General features: G+C 62.8%; 1 protein-coding gene across 8 annotated transcripts in view; it reads right to left on the bottom strand.

Moving 5' to 3' along the window:
• Positions 1 to 22567, bottom strand: part of NHSL2 (NHS like 2) — a 29551-nt gene extending 6984 nt beyond the window's left edge. For 2 of the 8 annotated variants that reach the window (XM_051790340.1, XM_051790349.1), the window contains exons 1-4: positions 22289 to 22567; positions 1884 to 2036; positions 911 to 1041; positions 606 to 810 (exon numbers count right to left, since the gene is read on the bottom strand). In XM_051790340.1, coding sequence (XP_051646300.1) covers positions 606 to 810; positions 911 to 1041; positions 1884 to 2036; positions 22289 to 22544 — 745 coding nt within the window. In that variant the 5' untranslated portion in view covers positions 22545 to 22567. Of the gene's footprint in view, positions 1 to 605; positions 811 to 910; positions 1042 to 1883; positions 2037 to 2141; positions 3774 to 5311; positions 7990 to 8016; positions 8149 to 11349; positions 11417 to 14858; positions 15363 to 22288 lie in introns of those variants that run through there. The other 6 variants (XM_051790367.1, XM_051790382.1, XM_051790392.1 and 3 more) reach the window with 5 other exon arrangements.
• Positions 22568 to 23074: the final 507 nt, after the last annotated feature.

The following is a 23074-nucleotide window of genomic DNA, read 5'->3' as shown; positions in this document are numbered from 1 at the left end:
CTGCACCACAGTGCTGAGCCACACTGGGCACGTGGACATGAAGCACAGAGAGGAAAGGGACCAGTGTGGCCCCAGCACAGCTCCTCATGATGGAGGGAAAGGGCAGACAGACACCTCAGCCCTTCAGAAGGGGCACCTCACCCAGCCACCAGCCCCAGAGTCTGACCTGGGGCAGAGCACAGCAGCTGTGTCTGCAAGGACCAGGCAGGACCGCACTGCTGGGAGCTGCAGCCCCAAGAGGACAAACAGACGGACAGACAGGTGACAAAGGTGAGACAGGCTGGGTGCATGGTGTGTGACAAGAGCCCAGGTGACAATGGACCTGGCTGGCTGGGCAGCACAAGAGGGATTTGAGATCTGCCTGAAGCATGGCCGGTGGGCCAGACGCACAAAGTTGTGGATGGCATGAGAGATGGCTGGCAATGATGGGTGCCATCATGGTCCTGCTGTCCCCTCTCTGCCCTGGTGCCCACCTGACCCACAGGGACACAGCTCGCAATCCCAGCCCCCTCCCACCACCCCATACCCCACCCCAGCAGGCTGCTGGGGCACATCTCTGCCCTCACCCTGCATCCCCCCTGCTGTGCCAAGGGGTGCTACCCTACCCGAGACATTAATGGGGACAATGTTGGTCTGGATGGAGCCAGGCTGGTGCCACTGCTTCTCCTCCACGGGGGGCAGGGGGAAGGCCCTGGGCCAGGGGGGCTGCTTGTCCGGGCTGGTGGGGAGGCTCAGGGAGGCGTCGGGGGGGCGAGCGCTGAGGGGGGTGCTACTGGTGCTCTCCTCTTCAGCAGTTCGCCGGCTCGGGGGCTGCAGGGGAAAAGGGAGAGAAAGGCACGTCAGCCACTAAAGGGATAAGGATGGGACACAAATGGAGGCTCGCTGCCCACCCCCATACCCCAGCACTCACCATAAGCACGAACTCAAGACGCTTGGCAGGTGGGGGTCGGGGTGACGGTTCAGGGGGGGTGTCGGGGTGACCAGCGGTGCGGAAGGTCTGCCCAGTGACCCTGCTCTCGGTGTACTGCTCCTCATACTCCTCTGCAAGAAAAACGACAGCTGGGACCCTGCTCTGGCTGTCGGCTCCTGTGGCAGGGGGCACGCAAAGAGAGGGGCAACTGGCCCCTCTGGCTGTCCCCAGCCTGGCTGGCCATCCCTGCTCAGGACAGGCAGCTCAGAAGCTGGGGAAGGGAGATCCCAAGGAGGGTCTGGGGGGAGGCTGAAGCAGCACAAAGATTCCAGCAGCTGGCCCCACTCCTCCCAGGGGCCTGCCAGGGGATGTGGTGGGTCCTGCTGGGAAGCAGAGCCCCACTGGGGACAGCCAGGAACTCACTGTGTCCTCATCCTGTAATTGTTGAGCTAATTAATGCTAGTGGCTGTGGACTGGTGGAAAGCAGGGCTGCTCAGGCTGACTTAATGAGATTACAAGCTGGGGGATGGCCGGGCTGCTGATCTCATCGATGCCTGCGGAGCATCGGAGCCAGGGCCGCGTGACGGCCTGGGCCAGAGATTGGAAGAAAACAAAACCACTGGCCACGTTGATCCAGTTAGGCAGATTGGTGGCAGGTCCCTGAGGCCCTCATGAGCAGAACTGCGCTGTGGTTGGGCTTGTGGGTGACCTGGTGACTCCCGTGGCCTCAGTAGCCCCAGCGGGTAGTCCTGGCCTCAATTGCTTTGGCACTTGCAGTAGTGATTTGGGAGCAGAGAACAGTGAGGAGCTACCGGAGGCTGGGAACCCTCAGGTTCTGCAGCCCGGTGAGGTCCGAGGAGCGGCTTGGACACGGGCATGGGAGATAAGCTCACTGTGTCATGGCGATCATGCAGCCAGGGCAGCACCCATGCACCACCCTCACCCAGCCCACCCTGGCCCCTCTCCCCGCTACCTTGCAGCAAGCTCTGGAGGTTGAGCTGGGCCTCCTGGTGCAGCTGCTCCATGCCCGGTGGGCGCCCGGCCGCCAGGAAGACGTTCACAGGCTGCTGCCATGGCAGCTTGCCAGGGGCGGCTTTCTTGCTCTCAAGGTCCAGGTTAGAAGTGGCTGCAGGCGGGAGAGAGCAGGGTCAGAGGCAGGCAGGTGGGCAGCTTCCCTGCAGGTGCTGCCACTGGATAACACCGCGCCGGCACAGCGCTCATCCCACCCTACCTCTGCAGGAACACAGGGACTGGGATCTGGCTGTGTCCCACCCTGGCAGGCTGCTGCCCGCTGGGACCAACCCCCATCGCTGCTACCACTTTGGGGGCTGGACACTGCCCTGTTGGGCTGCCAAGAAGGGAGCTGGGTAAAATTGGGGAAGGAAGCCAGCCCTGCCACCCGTGCCCAGCCGCACCCGGGCACAGGAAACGCTGCATACTCTGGTGGAGCAACATCCCGGCTGTAGAGGAGCAGAAGTTGCAACTGAAAGGGGGGATCAAGGGGACCTATCACTTCCATCGCCCTGGGTTCAGGGAGCTTGGGGGTCATGTGCCCTGTCCCCGTGTGGACACCCCTCAACCTCTCCACGGAAGGAAAGCTCCATGGGGCTGCCCAGACCCTCTGAAACACCCTTATCAGTGGAAAAGTTCCTGGGAGAAGGATCTGGGCTTGCTGGTGAGCTGGCCCAGTGGGGAGCTGAGCGCTGCTCCAGCAAACAGGCTTTGCCATGGGAACGCTGCAGCCCCAGCACTGCCACTCTGAGAGGATGTGGGTTTGCTACCCAGCACAGAGCTAAGGGAGTGCCACCACTGGCACGCTGCCTCTGAGGACATCCACGCCCCAGCCAGGCACAGAGCGAGTCTCTGTGAGCTTTACACAGGGATATGGATGGCCAGAGCCTCATCCCTGGGGATTTAGGGCTTATCCTGTGCTGCCTGGTCCCTGGCCCCATCTCCATCAAGTTGAGGTGCTCCAATTACCAGCATATGACCAACAGTTCTCCTCTGCCACCCACAGCGTGGTGCTGCAGAATGTCCATCCCCAGGAACATGCTACTGCCCCGCTGCCAAACCCTGCTCTGTGCCAGATCCCAGCCAAGGCAGCACCAGTAATCCCACTCACCTGGGAAGGGGAACAGCCCTTCCCAGGGGCTGGGACCCCCAGCACAAGCCACGTTCGCCTCTGCCTGTGGTGGTCGGGCTGCCATGCCCCCAGCTCACCTGCACTGCATCACGAGCATCCCCCCTGCTGTCCCTGGATGCCCTCGTGCCCACAGTGCCCTCCTGCCCCCAAATGCCCTTCTGCCTACTGGGCCCTCTTGGCCATGGTACCATCCTACCCCTAGATGCCCTCCTGTCTACAGTACCCTCCTGCCCCTGGGTGCCCTCTTGCCCACCCTTCCCCCAGCTGATGGAACCCGCACAACACCCGGCACCCCGAAGCAAGGTGCCACGTCCCCAGCCTAGTTACTTTTATAATTTGTGTTTCCATAACGACGGGCCTTAACACCAGGTTTTTTTCCTTTTTTTTTTCTTTCCTTCTTTCTCCTCTAAATAATTTGACTCGTTTCCATATCAACCAAGAGGTGTTGGGGCGCATGTGTGCATGTGTGTGCTGGGCACAAGGCAGGGTTGGGCATCTCCCCAAAAACCTGACCCACATGGCCAGGGGCAGGGACCACACCTTCACCTCTGAAGACCCCAGCCCCCCAATCTGCTGTCTTTGGCAAGGTTGGGGATCCACTTCTGCCCCCCTATTTCTGAGCACACCCCAAGGGTGCACCCCACATCCTGGCTTGCTGCACCCCTCTGCCCAGCTCGCACAGCCCCAGCCTTCAGCCTTGGCACAGGTGATGCTCCTCACCTTCTGCCTACACACCCCCCACAGCCACCCCCACTACCCCTGCCACCCCCAAAACAGTTACGTGGCGTCCCACCAGGACTTGGGGACACGCAAAGCACAGCCCCCCGCTGCCCCCTCCACGTGCCCGAGCTCCCGCCGCCCTCCCCAGAGTACAGGAGCTCACCTCTGCACCTCGGCCCTGCCGCCGGGGCACCCCCAGCACCCACCCCCGCGTGCCGACCACGTGGGCAAACCGCAGTGCCGAAACTGGGGCCGCCCTGGGTGCGGCGGAAGTGTGGCAGCACCCAGAGAGGGGCCCAGCACCCTGCCCTGCAGCGAGGGCAGCCTCGGCCAGGCGAAGGGGGAACGGGCAGCGACAGGGGCTCCTGTCCCACAGAGCTTCCCCCTCTTTGCCAACACGCACTAGTTTGGGACCGTGAGTGAGGCAGCGCAGCCCTGAGCTGGCACAGCCAGCGGTGCAGGCATTGCTGAGGCGTGGGCATCATGGGGTCCATCTCCCCAGCTGGGGAGGAGAAGAGGTGGGGGCAAGGATGGTTGAGCCAAGCATTGTCCTGGCACCCAGGTGCCCAAAACTTGCACCGCAAGGGCAGCTCCATGCCAGAGTGAGCAGCACTGAGGCTTTGGCTTTGGCTCCCTGGGAGCAGCCGCTCCGAAGGTGTTTTGGGAGCAGCCACTCCGAGGGTGTTTTGGAAGCAGCACTCAGAGCCCAGCACCACGCAGCAGCTCAGCGATGGGGAGCGAGGAGCCAGCAGCCCTGATACAGCAGCGCTGTCACCAATACTCCCAAGGGATGGGCAGTATCTGAGAGCAGCCTGGTGCAGGATCAGCACAAGGGCAGGTTTGGAGTGTCCATGGAAGCCCATCTGCCACCCCCATCCACAGACACGGGACGCCTCAGCCAAGCAGGAATGTCCAGTGGTAGGACACTGGTGGGAATGGTCCAGCTGAGCTGAGCCAATGTCCTGCCACACTTATCGGTGGCAGGCTCAGAACACAAAATTCCTCTGAGGAGTCCCATCCCTGTGGCAAATGCCTGTGGGAGGTGAATGGCACCCCAGGAGAGCAGAGCCAGAGAGACAGCTCCATCCCACCACCCTCAGTCTTGACCTGAGTCTGCCCAGTCTCACTGTTGAGGGAAACTGAGGCACGGCTGGTTGGGAGGTTCACCTTGCTCCCTGCTGGCACTAGGTCCCCCTTCTGACCCCGGGGCTTGTGCAGAGGAGCGGGCAGCATCCCCTGCTCTGCCTGCAGATGGACATGGGCACAGACAGCATCCATCTGGGATGTTCCCAGAGAGCCAGCACCATCAGCTGCAACAGATGCTGCAGCCTCAGAGTCCTGCTCAGTGTGAGCCAGTGTCCAGGCTTGGGGTGTTGTGGCCATGGCAGGTACACAAGGACCAGGGTTGAATTCCGGGGGAGTTTGCTTCAAGGGAAGCTGAACTCCACCCTCTCCTGCAGAAAAAGTGTCCCTGCAGGACCCCCAGCCCCTCAGCACTTCCCGAGTCACCGCCGCTCCACACCAGCATCCCTACTCACCCACAGCCCAGGCATCCCGAATCCACAGGGAGATATTTGACAGTGCCATCGGAGCTGTTTCAATCCAGGCTGAAGCTCCCGTGAGACGGCGCCTCTCGCTCAAATTCACCACCAAACTTTTCCCTCTCAGGCTCGCTCCCCACGCACAGGAGAGTCTGGGGACGCGGCTGGAGCTGCTGGAGCTGCTCGGACCCTCTCTGCCAGCGCGGAGCTATGGCAGGAATGATGTAATGGCAGCAGCGGGCGATGCGCCATCAGCAGAGCAGCCATGGCAACGGATACGGGCACAGCGGCAAGCGCCGCCGGTCCGGAGCACCGAGCACCGAGCACGCCAGAGGGCGAGGGTGGTGAACTTGGGGGCCGAGAGTGATCCTGACAGCTCCTCAACCCACCGTCCGGAGCCGCTGTGCCACAGTGCCGGTACCTTGTACCTCTGGCTACAAGCAAGCGCCGCGACCCGCCGCCAGCACCAGACTGCTCACTGCCAACGCGTGCGGCTTGGTGACATTCCCGTGGTATGCAGCCAAACTCACGCTGCTCCACGGCAAGCGGAGAGGAAGGGAAAAGAGCAAACAGTGGGAGCTGGCAGCGGACGCAGAAACGCCTCCTGTCCCAAGCTCACCCCCCACCGAACCGGACCCGCCGGGCCAGCTCCCTGCGGGATGTGGAGCGGCATCCGTGTGCACGGTAGCTCCGGGGCCGGATGCCCACCCAGGTCTGAACGATGTCCCAAAGTGACACCCCACTGACACCCCCAGGCCTGGTGCCACAAGGCAGTAGTGCTCACCAGGCAAGTGCTCACACACACAGTGCTCAGGACGAGCCCTTGTTGGGACAGCCAACAGACTGTGCCCTGTCCAAATCCAGCCCTCCCCAGGACACTGTCCCTCCATTGTGGCACAGCTCTGAGCCCCTGGTGAGGCAGAGCCACCTGCACAGGTGTCTGACCCACTGGTGGTTGAGCCCAGAAGAACTAGAAGCCTTTCTGGGGTGCCCATGCCCAACTCTCCAGTGTGGCCATGCTGGGACCCTGGTGTTGCCCTGCTCAGCACATCCATGTGCTCCTGCAGAGGTGCCCAGCAGGACTGCAGGCACTGAGGAATGACACTGTCTTGACACACCAGATCTGCTTGAGGCTTTTGGCTCTTCCATGCTCCCTGTTTAACATGAAATCAGCTGATTTTTGTACTGATGGGAGATAAGGGTGCTGCAGAAGTTGCTGGCAGCAGAGGGGTGGGTTTGGCAGCTGTGGGGGTCCCTCAGCTCATGGGGAGAATGTTGGATTATGTGAGAGGTTTCTATGAAAACCAATAGCAGCAAAACATCACCGTGCATCAGTAGGGCTCGGAGTTAACAGTGTGCTAGGACACTCTGCCCTGGGTACATTTGGTCCCAGCAGCGTAAGATGGGCCCCGGTCAGGGAGTTTTGGCAGGAGGGGAGGTGCACGTGCTGCAGGAAGATTTGGCTGATGAGGCTTGTCCAGGAGGAGCTTGGTGTGCCATCCACCTGTGCTGTGGGGATGGGAACTGCCTGCAGCTGTGCTGGCAGCAGGGCTTGGCCTGGGACCGTGACTGGCCAAGGTGGACTCAGGCTGCTCCCTACCAAGGCACCGAGATCCACTGCTCCCGAGGGTGGAGCAGCAGCACTGGGGTGGAGGCTGGAGCTCCAGAGCCTGGCTGGACCCAGATCCCTGCACCAAGCCCTCCACCATGGGCAGCAAGACCAGCCCTTGGAGCCCTCTTCCAGTCCCGCCACACCTCCCTGGCAGCCTGGCATCCTCCTCATACTGTGACCCTCACTCTCTCATGCTTCCCAGCAAAAATCCAGGCACAAATCTTTCCTGAGAGCCTCAGGAAACCTGACAAGACAACCTGTCAGCCTCAGTCAGTCCTGGCACCCCGGCATCACTGCATCACAGCCAAGGGCACTGCCAGGCACAGGGTGGCCATGGCCAGCTGCCCGCCAGCCTTCCTACAGTGATGTCTCCAGCCTGGCCAGGACTATTTGGTGGCACATGGATGCCCAGGCAGTGCTCACCACTCTGCCCAGTGGGCAGGCTGCCTGTGCCAGAGAGGCTGCTTCCAGAGGGGTGCTTCCAGGAAAGCGCCGCTTCCCCTGTGCCTGGCTGGTTTTACACTCTGCGGGACTGGGACAATGCGAGGAAGTCGCCTGAGAGGGGAATGTGGCCAGAGGCCCCGGGACAAAGGGGCCCGAGACCTGAAATCAGCCACAGAACAAGAGATAGCAGTCACAGAATTGAGAGTCCTGGGTGGCTGTGGTGTTTGTGTTGACCCACAGTCCTCACTCCTGCTGCCACCAGCATGTGGGAGCTGCCAGGAGGGCACAGTGCCACAGAGACAGGCAGGATCTATCCCCACAGGACTGAGGAGTGCTCAGTGGGACATGCGGGCTAAGAGTCTCCATCTTTCTCTTGCTTTTTCAGAGCAAAGACACCCCACCAGGCTGGGTGGGGAACGGCAGAAGGATTTAAAAGGGACAGGGACATACTCCAGGTCAGGCTGGGGAAGGCGGGACAAGACTGATACTGCTGGGCAGCACTGACCCTGGGGCTATTGCATGGCCTCTAGAGGATCTGTGCCCAGCGGCTGCCCCCAGCCCCGGGTCCTGCCCTGCAGAGCGAGCAGTGCCTGCCGACCCCACCGCCCCACTGCCCGCCCCAGCCCTGCCCTGCTGCCCACCTTACCTGCCCGGTGCCAGGGTGCCAGGAGCCACTCCACCTTGGCCATGGCTGCGGGCGCCAGGGGAGGCTGCTCCCTCCGGCCGCCCGGGAGCTGCTGCCTCAGAACCAGTCCGAGAGCACTGAGCTTCCCCTGCGTCCCCGCCGCCCCAGCTCCGGCGGGGAAAGGAAGCGACCAGGAACTGGTTGTTTGAGTCAGCGCCACAACCCATTGTCCCGGCCCCGGCCCCTCTTCCTTCCCCGGGGAGGGATGGCAGAGGGACCGTGGCTCTGCACAGCCCGTCACCGTCACAGAGACTAAACATCTCCAGCCATGGCTGGAGCAGCAACCGGCACCATCCAAAAGAGGTGGTGGGTCCCTGGGGGGACACAGTGCATGGGGGCTTGTCCTCCTGACAGAGCACAGTCGTTCCTACATGGAGCAGCTGCAAGCATCCTCACCTGGAAACCAGCACCCGGAGCCTGATGCTGCCCCCTGGCCCGGCTGAGCCACTGCCCCCCAGCCTCCCAGTCCTTACAGCTAACAAAAACAGGGGCCCTTCTGAATCCAACCGGCTTTGCCCTGGGAGCTGCCAGAGCTTCCTCTCACTTCGGTGCCTTCCAAAGCCTGGAGAAAAGGCTCCTCGGGGACCACTTTCCCGGTGCCCTAGGGCTTTGTAAAGCTGAGCTGGCTTCTCCCAGAGGATGAAGGCCCCTGGGAGCCAGGGCTGTGGCAGACCCGAGAATGCAGCCCCAAGGCCTGGTTTCCTGCAGGAAGAGGCTTTGGAGCCATAGGAGCAGCATGTGGAGCATTTGCCTTGCCAGGGGCTGGTGCCACCCATCCTGTGCCAGGCACCCAGCGATGCCGCAGACCGAAATGTCGGGATGGGTGACGGATGGCAGATACCAGCAGAGCTCATTTCCCACTGGCAAACCAGGCACAGGGCTATGATGGATGGGGGGACAAGGAGAACTGCCCCCATGACCATGGCTTCTCTGGGACCCCATCCCACAGATGTAGCGCCAGTAAAGACAGATGCAGTAACTGGAGAGCTGCCTCCCAGCCCACCAGCCCACGAGGCAGAGACCCAAAAACTCATCACAGTAGTGTCAGCAGCCCACGAGCATGCTGCCTGCTCCAAGAGGCCCCTCCAAACGCTACTGTGCACACAAGCCAGTGGCTGTGGCTTGGCCCACTTGGTTCCTCTGGCACATGAAGAAAGGGTGCAGGTGGCTGTGAGCCCCCACCAGTGCCACAGGAGCTACAGAGATGAGTACTGGCCAAGAGGGCAGAGCAAGGGGTCACTTGCCCCAGACTGATCCAGCCATTCCCAGCCTCACAGGCCATGAGGAAGTCTGGATTCTGGATCCCCAATGCAGAGTAAGGCCCCTCTGCACGCTCTCCTGTGCACAGGGCAGAAGGATGACCCTGCCTGAGGTTAGACAAGGTGCATCCCAGTACAGTGGGTCCTGGCCCTGCTCTCCTGCTGGCACATCCCACCCCACCAGTGACTCAGACCCACCACAGGGCTGTTCCTTATGGAGCCTCAGTTCCCTTCCCTTGGCAGATAAGCTCCAGCCTGGACCTGCCACTGCCTCTCAGCAAAGAAGCCTGCATGGAGCTGCTCAGGAATGCCCCAGCCACTGAGGTCCCAGAAGCCCCAGCAGTGCCCAACCATTTGCCCCAGCCTTACACAAGATGAGTTTCAAGCTATCCAGTGCCAAATCCCATTCCTTCCTGCTTCCAACAGCCAGGCACAGGTCTCCCCAGAGAGGCCAGGCACCAGAGGGAGATCTGCCGGAGATCTCCAGGGTGACCTGCGCCTGAGGACAGAGATGAACCAGCTCAGGTGCAGGGGCTGGCCCCACAACCCCCCTTGGGCCCTTCCCACAGCTCCAAGAATTCCTTTGATGATAATGAAGTGTGATTAGCTCCGGTACGATTAGCTCCAGTCCCCCTCGGAGCTACAGCAGCACTGGGTGGGAGGGACAGGCAGGGAGCAGGCCAGCATCCCGTGGTCCAGGTACCACATCCCTCATTCCTCACAGCTCAGCATCCCTCACTCCTCCAACCCACGGCTCAGCATCCCTCCTGATCCCCTTCTGTGCAACCCGCAGCTCTTGTGCCCCGTTTCAGAGCTTCGCACCCACCGCTACAACAGCGGTTGCAAAATTAGACAGCGTCAGGCTGTGCTGCCACCCCCTCTGCCCGCTGATTATTAAGCTGTGACAGTCACTTGCGCTGTGACAACCAGTCCTCATTTTCCTGCAGTTTCTAAGCAATCTTCCTGAGGTCTCTCCCAGGACTGGCAGCTCCCCGTCTTTGCCCATTCCACTGTGTCCTGCTCCCAGGCCAGCAGGCAGGGAAAGGGCAGCAGGAGCTAGAGCCAGCAGGGCCTGGCACGCTGCACTCCAGGGCTCCACGACTCTGACGGGCCTGGCGCCAGGAGCCAGGGCAGACCCCAGCTCCCGGCTCTTCTGGCATTCCCAGGAGCTGGGCTGGGAGGAGAGCTGGAGAGTGTCTGGGAAGGGTTGCTGAACTGCCTGGGCTAGCTAGGTGGGGACAAAGGAGTGACCGGACAGGTCCTGCTTGTCTGACCCAGCTTCCTCAGAGGGCACCTGCCCTCACTGCCCACTCCCAGCTCCGAGCAAACCCTCTGTACCCTTTACTTCACCCACAACATACTCCCTGTGGAGCTGAAAGGCTGTCCGCCTCCCCAAGATCGTTTGTGGTATGAGAACCCCCAGACACCCACTACCTCTGCGATGCGTGGGAGAAGGGAGCTGGGGTGCGGGGGCTACACAGGCACTGGGCTTGCTGCCTGAGGGGGGGCAGCTCCGGGGACAGCAAGTGCAGGAGCTCCCCGTTGCCAGGGCTGGCACCCCATGCCCTGGGGCTGGATGCCCGTGCCCAGGGCTGGCTCCCCATTGCCTGGAGGGAGCCTCCACACCTTGGGGCTGGTTCCCCACCGCTCAGAGCTGGCTCCCCGCTGCCTAGGGATGGCTCCCTGTCGTTATAGCTAGTTGCCCACTGCTCGGGGCTGGCTCCCTGCAACCCGCGGCCGGCTCCTCGGGGAGCACCTGTCCCACACGCCGGGGGACCGCGGTGGTGCCCCACCGCCAGCCCCCATCCCACGCCGTTCCCGCCAGGAGGCCAAGCCTCGGCCGGGGTGACCTCTGCCCGTGTCCTCCAAGCGACCCACCGGAGAGCGCGGGAGCGGGGGAGCGAGGGGTGCCGAGCCCCAGCCCGAGCCAAGCCCGAGCCGCCCCCTCCCCGCCGCCGCAGTCCGCGGGTCGCGGTGCTCACGGTGGGGGTCGGCGGGGGGCGCGGGTCCGGTCCCGCCCCGCCTGTGCCGGTACCTGTTGCCGAGCGCATCCTGCCCCGCCGCTGGCTGCGCGGCCCCTTCCGCTGCGCGTTGCCCATCCTCCGCCGCCGCCCGGCCCGGGCTCCGCGCGCCGCCGCCCCCGGGCCGCCCCCCGGCCGCCCCCCGCCGGGCCCGCCGCGCCGCGCGGGGAGGAGCCGCGGGGCCGGGCCGGGCCGGGCCGCATCGCTCCGCTCCGCGCCGCTCCGAGCCGAGCTGAGCCGAGCCGAGCCGGGCGGCACCGGCACCCGCAGCGGCCCCCGCCTCGCCGCCCCCTCGGAGCCGAACGGGCGCCCAATGGCGGCGGCTGCGGGGGCCGGGCGTGGGCGGCGCGGGGATGGGGAGTACCGGGGTGATGGGGACGGGGTGCAGAGGGGCTGGGTGCCCCCGGAGTGATGTGGGGGCTTTTGGGGCTGCGGAGGACTAGGGGCATGGGGATGGGAGGTACCGGCGCTGGGCACCCCCTGGGGCAATGGGGATGGGGGTGACACTGGGGCTGGGCAAGCCCCGGAGAGATGGGGGTGGAGGTGACACCGGGGCTGGGCAACCCCCGGGGAGATGGGGATGTGGGATACCAGGGTGACGGTGGGAAGGTACCAGGGCTGGGCACCCTCGGAGCAATAGTGTGGGGATATCAGGGTGACTGCACTGGGTTGGGAGTCCTAGGGCTGGGCAGCCCCCGGGGCGATGGGGCTGTGTGGGAAGTCCTGGGGCTGGGCATCCCAGGGTGTTGGGGCTGGGGCTGAGCCTGGGTGGGGGTCCCAATGCTGGCCCTGTGGGGTGAGTGGTTGAGCAGGGGATGGATGGAGGCTAGGGGTCAGAGACCTCTGCCAGGAGGTAGAGGCCATCTCTGAGAGCAGCTGGAGCTGTGCACAGTGGGAGAAAGGAGGTGTGGGGAGAGCTTTGGAGCTGGGTCCCATCAGGAACCCTGTGTGAGAGCCACAGGACACTGCAAGAGCCAGGCATGGGGCTGACAAGGTATCAGATAGGAAAAGCAGGGGGGTGCCTTATCTCCCAGCACCTCCAAGGTCCCCATTCCTGGCACTGAGTGTCCTAGACAGTGCCATGACTGCACAAGGCTGAGCTGCACGCAGGGGCCCCCACCAGGATAGGGCTGGACACTGGAATCAGCTACTGCCCTTGGGCTCCTTCCCCTCACCATATCCTTCTGATGGGGAAAAAAAGCCCTTCCCAGGGTGGGGAAACCTGCCCAGCATACCCAGGCCTCCTGCACTCGCAGCCCTTCACCCCCGGGAGCCATGAGGGATTGGGATGGCTCAGCCCAGCAACTGTGTCCTGGGACAGAGCATCCCTGACACACTGGATCTCGGCATCTGTGTAGCAACAGAAAGGACCAGAAAGTGCTAGGAGGTTGTTATGGAAACAGCCACAAATTGGATCAGTACTTGGCGCAAGGAGCGGTTTGTGTGACTGATGTGGGAGCAGGTGGGTGTGACAGCCGCAGCAGTGCGGGGGGCCCTGTGGTGGCACCCCGGTGCCTGTGCCGTGCCCCCGTGCCAGGGCTGGGCTGCACAGCTCAGAGGGACCCGGGTGGTCCTGGGGCTGTGGGCAGTGCAGGCTGGCTCCCACCCACCTCACCCAGCCTCCACGCTCCCTGGGAAGGCGAAGGACTGGGGCGAGCCGGGGGTGGTTTGCAGAAATTCCATCAAGAAAATACTTTCTGCTGCTCCCCCAAGCCCCTGCCAAGCCCAGACACATGGTGCCCAGGCAGCAGCCCCTCTGCAAACAGCTCCACTCGTGGGTCATGGGGCCACAATTCAACAGTGGGACCTTTGTTCTGCACCCTGCCCCGGGGAGCTGGGCAAGTCCCCATCACTCGGGACTTGTCACCTGGTGTGGGGCAGCCTCAGACCCAGGTCCTCCTTGAGCCCCATGGGGACATGTAGCTGCTTGCACTGTCCTGGCCACGCGGTTCCTGGGAGCCCAGACAGCTCCAGGTTGCCCACCTAGGATACCAGGCTCACTGTGCCAGGCCCAAAGGGCAGGAGGGTGCAAGTGGCTGAGCGCACCCCACATGCCTGGCCCAGCTGCAGGCACTGAGCAGGGAAGTGCCAGCGCCATGGCACTGTCTGGCCCAAGCACAGGCGTGGCTTCACTCTCTGTTCCCAGAGCAGCCCCTCTCCTGGCAGAGAACCCAGCTATGAAGAAGCCATAAACAGTCACTAAGTGGCCGAGCTGGTTATTTTCTGTCCAAGAGACCATGTTAAAGCTCACAACCAGTGAGACAGATGAGCTCATTGGAGAAGAATGGCTCGGGGCTGGCCAGGCCAGGGCCAGGGAGCAGGGCCGAGGCTCTCAGCCCCGCACCGTCACTCCCAGGGCTGTGTTGTCATCCCAGCAGAACGAGTACAGCCACCAGAGGGGTCCCAGCTGAGCTGCGGGGCAGAGCTGGGACACCGAGCTCCGCAACCCCTTGGCTTGCCCCTCTGGAGGTGACGCCCAAGCTGCCCCTCGAGACCTGGTGCTGGCAGCGGATCTGAGTGCAGGACTGAAAAACTGGGCTGGAGCTGCCGTGACACCTTTGTGCCACCTCGAGTCCCCTCCAGGCTCTGCATTCCTGGGATTCCTTCAGCGCACCAACATATTTCCTTGCTCTGTGTCCCGGGAGCTGCACTGGGGCCTGACTGTCCTGCCCATGTTCAGGACGGGCACTGCCAGTGTTGCCCTCCATGCTCCCAGTGTGCCCAGTGCTGGAGAATGCAGTCACCTGGCTCTGCTACATCCCCGGCAGTGTGAGAGCTTGGCGTGAAGCCATTTGTGGGGTCAGGCTCAGCAGACGCAGGGACCCCGCAGCCCTGACCACTCCTCAACCTGCCTCCACGCCCCCAGCCATGCAGAGCTTCCTCTGAACGCCGCCCAAAACAGCTGTGCCAGAGAACAGCAGGGAGCCAAGCTGCCACCCCCTGACGTGGTGCCTTCTCTAGTTCATGTCGTTTATGAGCCACTCATGGGAGATGTGGGATACCAGGGGTGACACTGGCATCTCCTTCCAAGACCACTAGATCCCTCAGCCCCTGTGCCCTCAGCAGTGCAGGGGCAGACCAGGCACTTTCCTTGCAGTGGGGTCCCTGGGGATATTCTCTGGGGATGATTCCTGCCCCAACCCAAGTCGGGGGGGTAGGGGAGAAAGAGGAGGGACACATCCAGTCCTTAGGCTGGGCACGGGCACTGCCAGGGGGGCAGAGGGCACTGCACCCCTACCCCCCCTCTGGGGCTGTGCCTGCTGCCACCATCGGTGTGTTCCACCTGTAAGCCCTCACACGAGGGGTGATGGGCACCCAGCTGTCCCCATCCCACCATCCCCACTGCATGTGGCAGGAGCCAGGAGCTGAGCAGGCAGCTCTGCCAGCCCTGGGGCTGCCTGCTGCCTGCAGCCACCTCCGGTGGGTGCCCTTCGTATGTCATGCACCCACCACTCCCGGCCAGGCCCTCCCGGAGCAGGGCAGCGAGTCCCACAGGCGGGAGAGGAAAAAAACTTCTACTTACCTAACTCTGCCTCCTCCTCTTCTTCTCCCCGCAGGGCCCGAGGCCATGGGGAACGGCAGCTGCCCTGCACCTCACCCCCTGCTCAGAGTCCCTATGGCTGCCCACGGGGCGGACTGGCGTCTGCCCCGGCCGGAGCGGGGAACGGCCACAGCGCCAACTCCGGCAAGCGCTCGCTTGCGCTAACTCGATCCAGGTTTCTGGAGAAAGGCTGGATGGAAACGCTTCTCCCACCCCAGCCCAGGCCCTTCTTAAAGATATAGCTACACGTCCCTGCTGCGGGTGCCGGAGCTATGGAGATGGAGCGGCGACGGAGCATCCTGCCAGCTGGCATCCTTCCAGCGGGTCCGGGAGCCGCGAAAGGGATGCGATTGGTGGGACCCCTGGGGAGGAGATGGCACCGCCACCTGTGCTGTGGGCTGTGCCAGCCCGTGTGGCTGCTGTGGGCAGCGTGAACTGCCCCTCCTGTAATTAACAGGGATCAGGCAGCCAGGTGAAGGGCTCCCGAGGCTGGCAGCACCCCATGGCCGCCAGGGAGGGCGGCTGTCCATCCCCCCCCGCCCTTGGCCGGGGTCCCAGCGCGGCAGGAAGGGAGCCGGTCCCACACAGGCAGCCCCTTGCAGGTGGCCTCGACAGCCCACACGCTGCCTGACAGCCGGGACCACCCGGGAGGCTGCCGGCTGCAGCTGCGGGGAAGAGAACACCCGGGGGCCAGCCGGAACCTCGTCATGATCTGGACAAGGGTGCACCCCCACGCTGGGTCTGCAAAGGGAGATCTGCTCCCCCTGCTTGTAGGACGGAGCCACGTGAAAACCCCCCAAGTGGCAATGGTGGGATGGTGACGGACAAGCCCTGTGCAGTGGAGAGGTGCTGGCATCAGGCAGCCATGGCTGCAGCAGCCAGCTGTGAGGGATGGGAAAGCATCGGAGCAGAATCTTGCCACAGGGGCAGGTGGCTCTCAGGGCTGACCCAATAGCAGCAGAGATCCCCTGGTTCCATGGTGCACAGAGCAAGCACAAGACAACCTAGGAACACCCCTCTGGGAGCTCTGACAGCACAGACCCTGGCAGCACCCTCAGCATGCCCAGGAGTCCCCACCTCTGCAACAGGCATGTGTATGCACACTCAGACACATGGATACACAAGTACAGGTGTGTGAGGGGGGTTTGCCCCGCACTGGGGATGTGGCATGCCCTGCTGTTCCCATCCTCCTGCCTGGCCATGGGGACACTGAGTCAGGATCCAAGCTCACAGTGTGGCCATGCTGCTCCATATGGATGCAGCCGGTGACTCGAGGTGCCGGGAAGGGAGGGAAATGGCTGCCCATAGCCACTGTCTGGGTAACGGGGGGAATTACCTTGTTCCCTGCTGCTTTGATCTGCTGCCATTAATTAACTCAAGGAGTAATGACCCTCTCCTGCTCTCTGTACTGCCCACCACGCTCAGTCTCCCCATGCCATGCAGCTCCACATTGGCTCCTGGAGCTGTGACCAGCTGCCAGACACTGCACCATGCCAGGCTGGCATCTGCATCGAGTCAGGCTCTGGTGGACTGGCAGGGGACGGTCACCCTGCGTGCTGGCAGGTACTCACCCAGAGCCACGCGTTCACCACGGCCCGAGGTGCCAGCCTGATCCCCCGCCAGAAGCATCCCAGTGCCCGAGGCGGGCGGCCGGCCTCGCTGCCAGGCACGAGTGCAGGAGGAGAGTGGCAGAGCCCGCTGGCACGGGTGAGGAGAAGAAGAGCCGATTCTCCTCGCCAGCATCCTCGGCCCGTTCGGCGCCATGCCAGCTCCCGCTCAATCCAGGCTTTGTGCTGGCAGCGGGCGGCTCCCGTGCACGCGCAGGGGCCAGCGTGCGGCCAGCCCTGTGCCAGCGCCCGCGGGGAAATGGGCATGGCCAGCGGGCACGGCGCTGGGCACCCGGTGAGCACAGACTGTGCTGAGAGCTGGGTGCCTGTCCCCAGGGGACTGCTGGTTTCCTCCCCTGCCAGGGGTCACCTGCTCTCCAACGCTCAGCCCCCCCCCCAGCCACTGGTACCTCGCTGCACGGATAACTTGTGCAGGTGCTGTGGGGAACCATCCTGCACTCCCACCTCTGCTTCTTCTGAGCACCACGGAACTCCCTGCAGCTGGAGAACTGGCTGCCAAGGCACACTCCAGCTCTTGCTTCCACATGGAGGTGAACGCATCCCGCACGCTGCTTTAGGATGACGCAAGCTCCAAGGAGACACATAGTTGAAGCCAATCCATATTCCTGGTCCGTAAGTGCTGCCATATTCCCAGCCAATGTGATGCTGTAAGTGCTTCCTAAGAGGAGCCAGGAACACTGGTACTTGTGGAGTTTCTTCTAAGCTCACTCTGCAGGGACTGGCCCAGGCAGGAGGAATCAGGAACACCAGGGGTCTGTGAGGCTGTGAGGGGACAGCAGCAGTCGTATTCCCTCGTGCTTCCATGCACTTCTTACTGGGTGACAGGGGTCCTGAGGACCTGCTGTCCCCAAGGGACCTACTGCCCCTGAGGGCCACAGCCCAGCTCCTGAGCAAGGTCACCAGCTCAGCTCTCACATGAATCCTTCCAAAACACCATCCAAGGCTGAAAATGCTTTTTTTTGAATCAAGATTTGGGTCCATTCAAGCAGGAATCCCGGCCCCAACAAAACCCCAAGAGGGAGGAAGAGAGGTTGCAGCAACGAACTGGAGATGCCATCCTCAATGTCAGCTCTCAGGATGTCCTGCGTGTCCCCCTGAGCACGGTCAGGCTCTGCAGGGACCCCACGGCCACGGGCAGGGGGGCTGCGGGGGAACTGCGACCACGGAGGGTGACAAAGCCCAGCCAGGGCTGCCCCTTTCTTGCAGGAACATCAACAGTGAAGGGAGCTACTGGCAGCAGGGTTGGGGTGTCCTGGCCCCCGTGCTGCCTGTAGCACATATTTTCGGGGACTGGCTGTCAGCCCGCTGCCGAGGACGGCTGTCGGCCAGAGCGGGGCTGGTGGGAGCCGTGCGTTATCCATCCATCCACCTCTCGCTGAGCCGCTCGGCAGACGGTTCCTGTTAAGGGGAGGGTGCGGTTCCGCTCCCCCTCCTCCGGCAGCCGAGCCAACCATCCAGCCTTGGTCAGCATCCCGCTTCCCGCCCACGCCGGCAGCCTGGGGAGCTGCGCTCGCCCCTCCGATGCTGAAATCACCGCTGGCTCGGAGAAATGCAGGCAGAGAAAACGTCTTGGAAGTCTGGGAGGGTTTTGGGAGCTGCTCTGCCCTGCAGAGGAGGCTGCAGCGGGTTGTGGCTGGGATGAGCAGGGCTGGGCTCCCGGGAGGGGGGTGGGGGGGAGACCCCCATAAGCCACTTCGGCACCACTGTGGGGCTTCAGAACTGCTCTGGGGCGAGCAAGCCTCACCTGACACTGGCCACAGCCCGTCCTGGTGGCCAAGGAGGCTCCGAATGCCCCTTTCCAGTGGTGGTCACGGCCACAGCGAGTCAGGGCTGCAGGGGAGGAGAGCATCAGGATGGACTGAGGCCACATCTCACTCCAAATTTGCCCTTCTTGTCCCCTTGATTTGGGACATCTCCTTTCTGTGGCTCTGCAGTGAGAGCCCAGCATCACTCCTGGCACTTTGTTCTGACTTGAAGGGCACTGACCCCCTGGACAGGTGCTGATGAGGGCAGCTGCAGAGTCAGAGGAACAGGACTCAGCAGCCTGGCCCCCAAAATGGAGCAGTGAGGCTCAGGCAGGTCCACATGGGTAAGCCCTGGGACTGCAGTCACAACTGCAACCCTTGTCCCCTGTCCTGGGGGACCAAAGGACAGGCCAACCACTCCAGCCTGGCAGGAAACTCCAGCATGTCAGCAAGGGTTTTTTTCTTTCTTTCATTCATTTTTTTTTTTTTAATCCAGTGGCAGGATCTGGGGTTTCATGTCTGTGACAGCGCAGCAATGGGAGAGCCGAGCAGAGAGTGCAGGGGGCAGCAGCCTTGGCTGGCCAATGGCTTTGTCTATCTCGACGGCTGATTTCAAGGAAGGCTGGGAGGTCAGAGGATGGGAACACTGCACATTTCAGCAGGAGCAGTAAACAGCTGCTCCTGCCAGCACAGCCCGGGGTTCCTTCCAGAGAACCGTCCCGCAGCTCTTCAGGGACTGCTGCTTGAATAGCTCTCGGCGCCAGCCCCATCCTCTGCTTCGCTGAGATTTATTTCTGGAGCTGCAGGGTCCCGAGGGGGGAGGGCTGAGCCATGCCTGTGTGTGTCACCCTCTGGGACATGGCTGTGCCAAGAAGAGTGGGACAGGGAGCCTGGTCCCTGCTGTGTCCTGGCTGCAGTGGGACCTCACACCCAGATGTGACATCCTCAGGTCCCCGCACCAAGGGATGAGGGATTCTCCCAGGTCCCGGGGCTAGGCATGTATCCTCCCCACTCCCACCACTGTTGGTGAATAAGAACAGAGGAATCCAACAGTCCTTGGCTGCTGTATCACACTGGAAACAGCCACTCTGCCTTGTCGGACAAGCGTTTTCCCAGCCCTTCGCCGTGCGAGTCCTTCATCTGGCAGCAACACCACTCCACTGGTATCTCCCCTTCCCGATGAGGAGGATGAGGCAACTCCCACCAGCTCACAGCCTCTGGCAAGACCAGTGGACACCTCCTGCTGCACAGCGGTGACCTGAGCTCCCCAGCCAGGGTGAGGGGACCTGCAGCTTTTGGATGTGTTTAAACCTGTCTGTGAGGATCCAAAGCCAAGCAAAGACTCCTGACTCAGCTGAGGATGCCCAAACCTGAGAGCTGGAGCAGTGCAAGGACCGTCCTTTGGAAGGGTAAACCACCATGGGCCAATAGGAGCTGGAGCCGGCTCATCTGTGGGGGCTGAGCAGCCTCTCCTTGTGCCTTGCCTGCCCCATGGCTGGACTTTGGTAACACCTGGAGCGTTCCCACTTCCCAAGAAGTCTCTGGTCCCCATCATGTGACATCAGAGGAGCAAAAGGCAAGTACTGGGTCTGCAGCAAGGAGGTGCTGCAGCTGGTGCTGGGCTGGTGTTGTCTCCAGCCCTGCCCAGGAGGGATGGCACTTGCTGGCTCTCTGGCCTGATCCATCCCTGTCCTTGCAGGCTGGCCAGGCAGGCTGTGACAAGTCACCCAGACCCCACTGGCTGTGCAGAGGCTGCACCAGGGCACAACTGGTCCCAGGTGATCTTCCCCTGCATCTCCCAAGTACAAGACACTGGGGTTCCATTCTGTTTTAAGAGGAAAATGTGATTTTTGCCTCTCTTGGATCCTCTTCAGGAAATGAAAACAAGGTGAAAATAAACCCCAAACCCAGTGTGGGGTGTTGTTAAGCACTTGGTCCTCACTCTCGAGACCCTGCTGTGCTGCACCTCAGTGGGAAGTGCTCTCCCACAGCCCTGGGCAGTGTCAGCTCTCCCACAGTGCCGGGGGCTCACACAGAATTCTCGTCTCCCTGAGATGTGATCCACCATGGGCCAGTGCTGGGTCACTTAGAAAAAGAAACAGCCTGTGAAATACCTGTTGTAATTCTGTTCTTTCCTTAAGGAAAGAGTTCAGTCACACTGAAGGCTCCAACATCCCACCAGCTGTGGAACAGTAGTGGTGGATGGATGCAGAGAAGGCAGGCAGGTGGGTGGGCTGTGCTCCCCTTAGGGTTCGGGGTGAAATGAACCCCCGAAGCCTCTGTGCCACCAAGCAGGGATGAAGGGGAGGTGTGGTGGGCTCAGCTCTTCTTGCTTCACACTGCCCCAACTCTTCCCACAAGATAAAGCACAGCATTTTTATCATGTGACACACCTCTGACCCAGGCTCTGAGCCAGCCCAGCACATCTGCATACATGCATATTCATGGATCTAATGAGGAGCTGCAGCACGGGAAGACACTTTGCTGCTGCCTTATGCACACACCTGCAGCTACCTGTGGTGTTGCTCCACAAGAAACTCCAGGTGGACGGAATTAGCTGAATGCAAAACTTGGGGCTACACACCCCACCTGCCCACAGCAACAGCTACAGCCATCCCCCCACTGTCCCCCACACAATCCCCACCACTGTCTCCCTCACTGTCCCTCACACCATCTCTCCCATGCCATCCCGCTGCTGTCCCCACACGCTGTGCCCCTGCCACCATGGTGGCACACACACAACCCTCCTGTGGCCACCTGGAGCATTCCCAATATGCTGGCCAGACACAGGCAGTGAGGGACCATCTGGTCACCGGCATGGCCAGCTCGCCCTCCGGCAGACACCGGTCCAGCACATACAGTGATGATGCTGCCAGGTTTGGCACAGCACTGGTGCTGTACACGGGTCAGCTCGGGTGAAACCTTGCTGTCCCCTCGTTTGTCCTGGCTGATTCACAGGACAACGGGCGCCTCTTCTTACCCTAATGACAAATCCACAGCATTTGCAGGAGCGGTGTGGCTCCCAGGCCGAGGCTGAGTGCTCTGCTCGCTCCCGGCATCCGGGACTCACGCTGCGAGGGTCTGGCAGTCATTTCCCATGGCTCCAGGCAGACGGAGCAGCAAGGGAGCCCTTGCTCGGGGTTTGCCGAAAGCGGAGGTGCACGGTCTGCCAAGGGCCTGGGAAACGCGCGGCGCTTCGGGGGAACGTGCTGGAGCACCACTGCCCTTCCCGCCCCGCAAAGCCTTTAAAATAAACTTCTATAAACAAATCCAAAACGAGCTTATTTTAAACTCTTCTGAAACGGGCTGCCTGCTCCTGACCCTGCACAGCAGCCTGTGCCAGACCAAAACGCTTGGAATGGGAAGTGGAAGCAGTCCAAGGGAACCCAAACCCTGCTGGCTGCCAGGAGAGGGGATGAGCCGACAGGATGCCTGAGCAACAACCCAGCATATACGCCGGACACACAACACCCTGAGCAAGAACCGTCCTGTGCTGGACGGGACAGGGCCCTTGGTCCTCTGCCCCAGAATGGGGTGAAGCCCCTAAGGCAGGGACAGTGCAGGGTTGGCAAGAACGAGCTCTGGCAGCCCAGTGTCCCTGCTTTCCCAAAACAGCCCCTGGTAATTGGGGATGCAGCATGAGATGCACTTGGACAGCAGCCTGGAAAATGCCCACTGTGAGCAGAGAAATAAAGGCTGGGCAGAGGGAAAGGGTATGGGGTTGTCCTGGCCTCACCCTAATGCCCCAGCCCAGCACAGTGCCCTGACCATTGGCACCATAGGCCTTGGTGGGGGGAATCGCCACCCCTACGCCGCTCCCCCAGAACCTCCCTGCTGATGGAGCCTGGACAGAAGGAGCCGGCGTGGATCACCCGCCCGGGGCGGGGACGCGGAGGGACCACGTCGGGGGAGCAGCAGCGCAGCCCTCCGGCACTGGGGCAGGGAGCAGGACCCCTCGGAGCGGGAAGCGGCCGTAACGGTGGCACCCCCCGGGCTGGGGCACGCGGGACCCGCCGTCCCACGGTGGGGGACCCCTTACCTGTGGCGGCGGCGCGGAGCGGGCGGCCCCGCAGCAGCGCCTGCAGGCGGGCGGCGCGGCGGTGCAGGTGGGCGGCGCGGCGGGCCAGCGCCCGCAGGTGACCCTCGATGTCCCCGAGGAGGGCGACCGAGTGGCCGCAGAGCTCGGCCAGCTGCCGCAGCAGGGCGAGGGCCGCCAGGCTGCAGGTGTCCCGCAGCTCGGTCAGCGGCCCCGTCGGCCGGACCCGCACCGCCACGCACCGGCGGTAGAACGGCATGGGGCGGCTCGGCTCGGGGCAGCTCGACTCTGTTTTCCCCGGTCCGGTTGCCCCCCGGCCCTGCTCGGTTCAGCCCAGCCCGGCCCGGTTCCCCCCGTCCAGCCCCGCGGCTGCGAGGGCTCTGGTGCGGGTCCGGCCGGCGGGGCTCGGGGCCGGTCGGTGGGAGGAGGAGGAGGAGGAGGAAGGGGAGGGAGGGGGCGGCCCCGCTCGGAGATGCTCGGGCCGGCGGCGGGGCACGGCGGTGCGTCCCGGCAGCCGGGAGGGAGAGACCGGGCCCGGCGGGAGGAGCTGCGGGGCCACTACGGGCTGGCGGCACCCCCGGCACTGGCGCTGCTCGGGCACCCTTCGGTGCTGGCTCGCCCATTCTGGAGGGCACGGGCATCCCTCCCACTGCCGACTCTTCTCTCCTGGTGCCATTCCCGAGGGCGCGGGTACCCCCCGGTACCAGCTCTTCCCCGCCCCGTTCCCGAAGGCATGGGCCCCTCCGACGCTCTCTCCAGCTGCAGCCGTCCCTCTTGTGCTGGGAACGG

This window comes from Manacus candei, unplaced genomic scaffold, assembly GCF_025592945.1.
Source record: "Manacus candei isolate 608988 ecotype Guabito, Panama unplaced genomic scaffold, ASM2559294v1 h1tg000003l, whole genome shotgun sequence".
NCBI classification, from domain to species: Eukaryota; Metazoa; Chordata; class Aves; order Passeriformes; family Pipridae; genus Manacus; species Manacus candei.
Note: the sequence above shows the minus strand (reverse complement) of the source record. Positions and strands in the feature narration are given on the sequence as shown.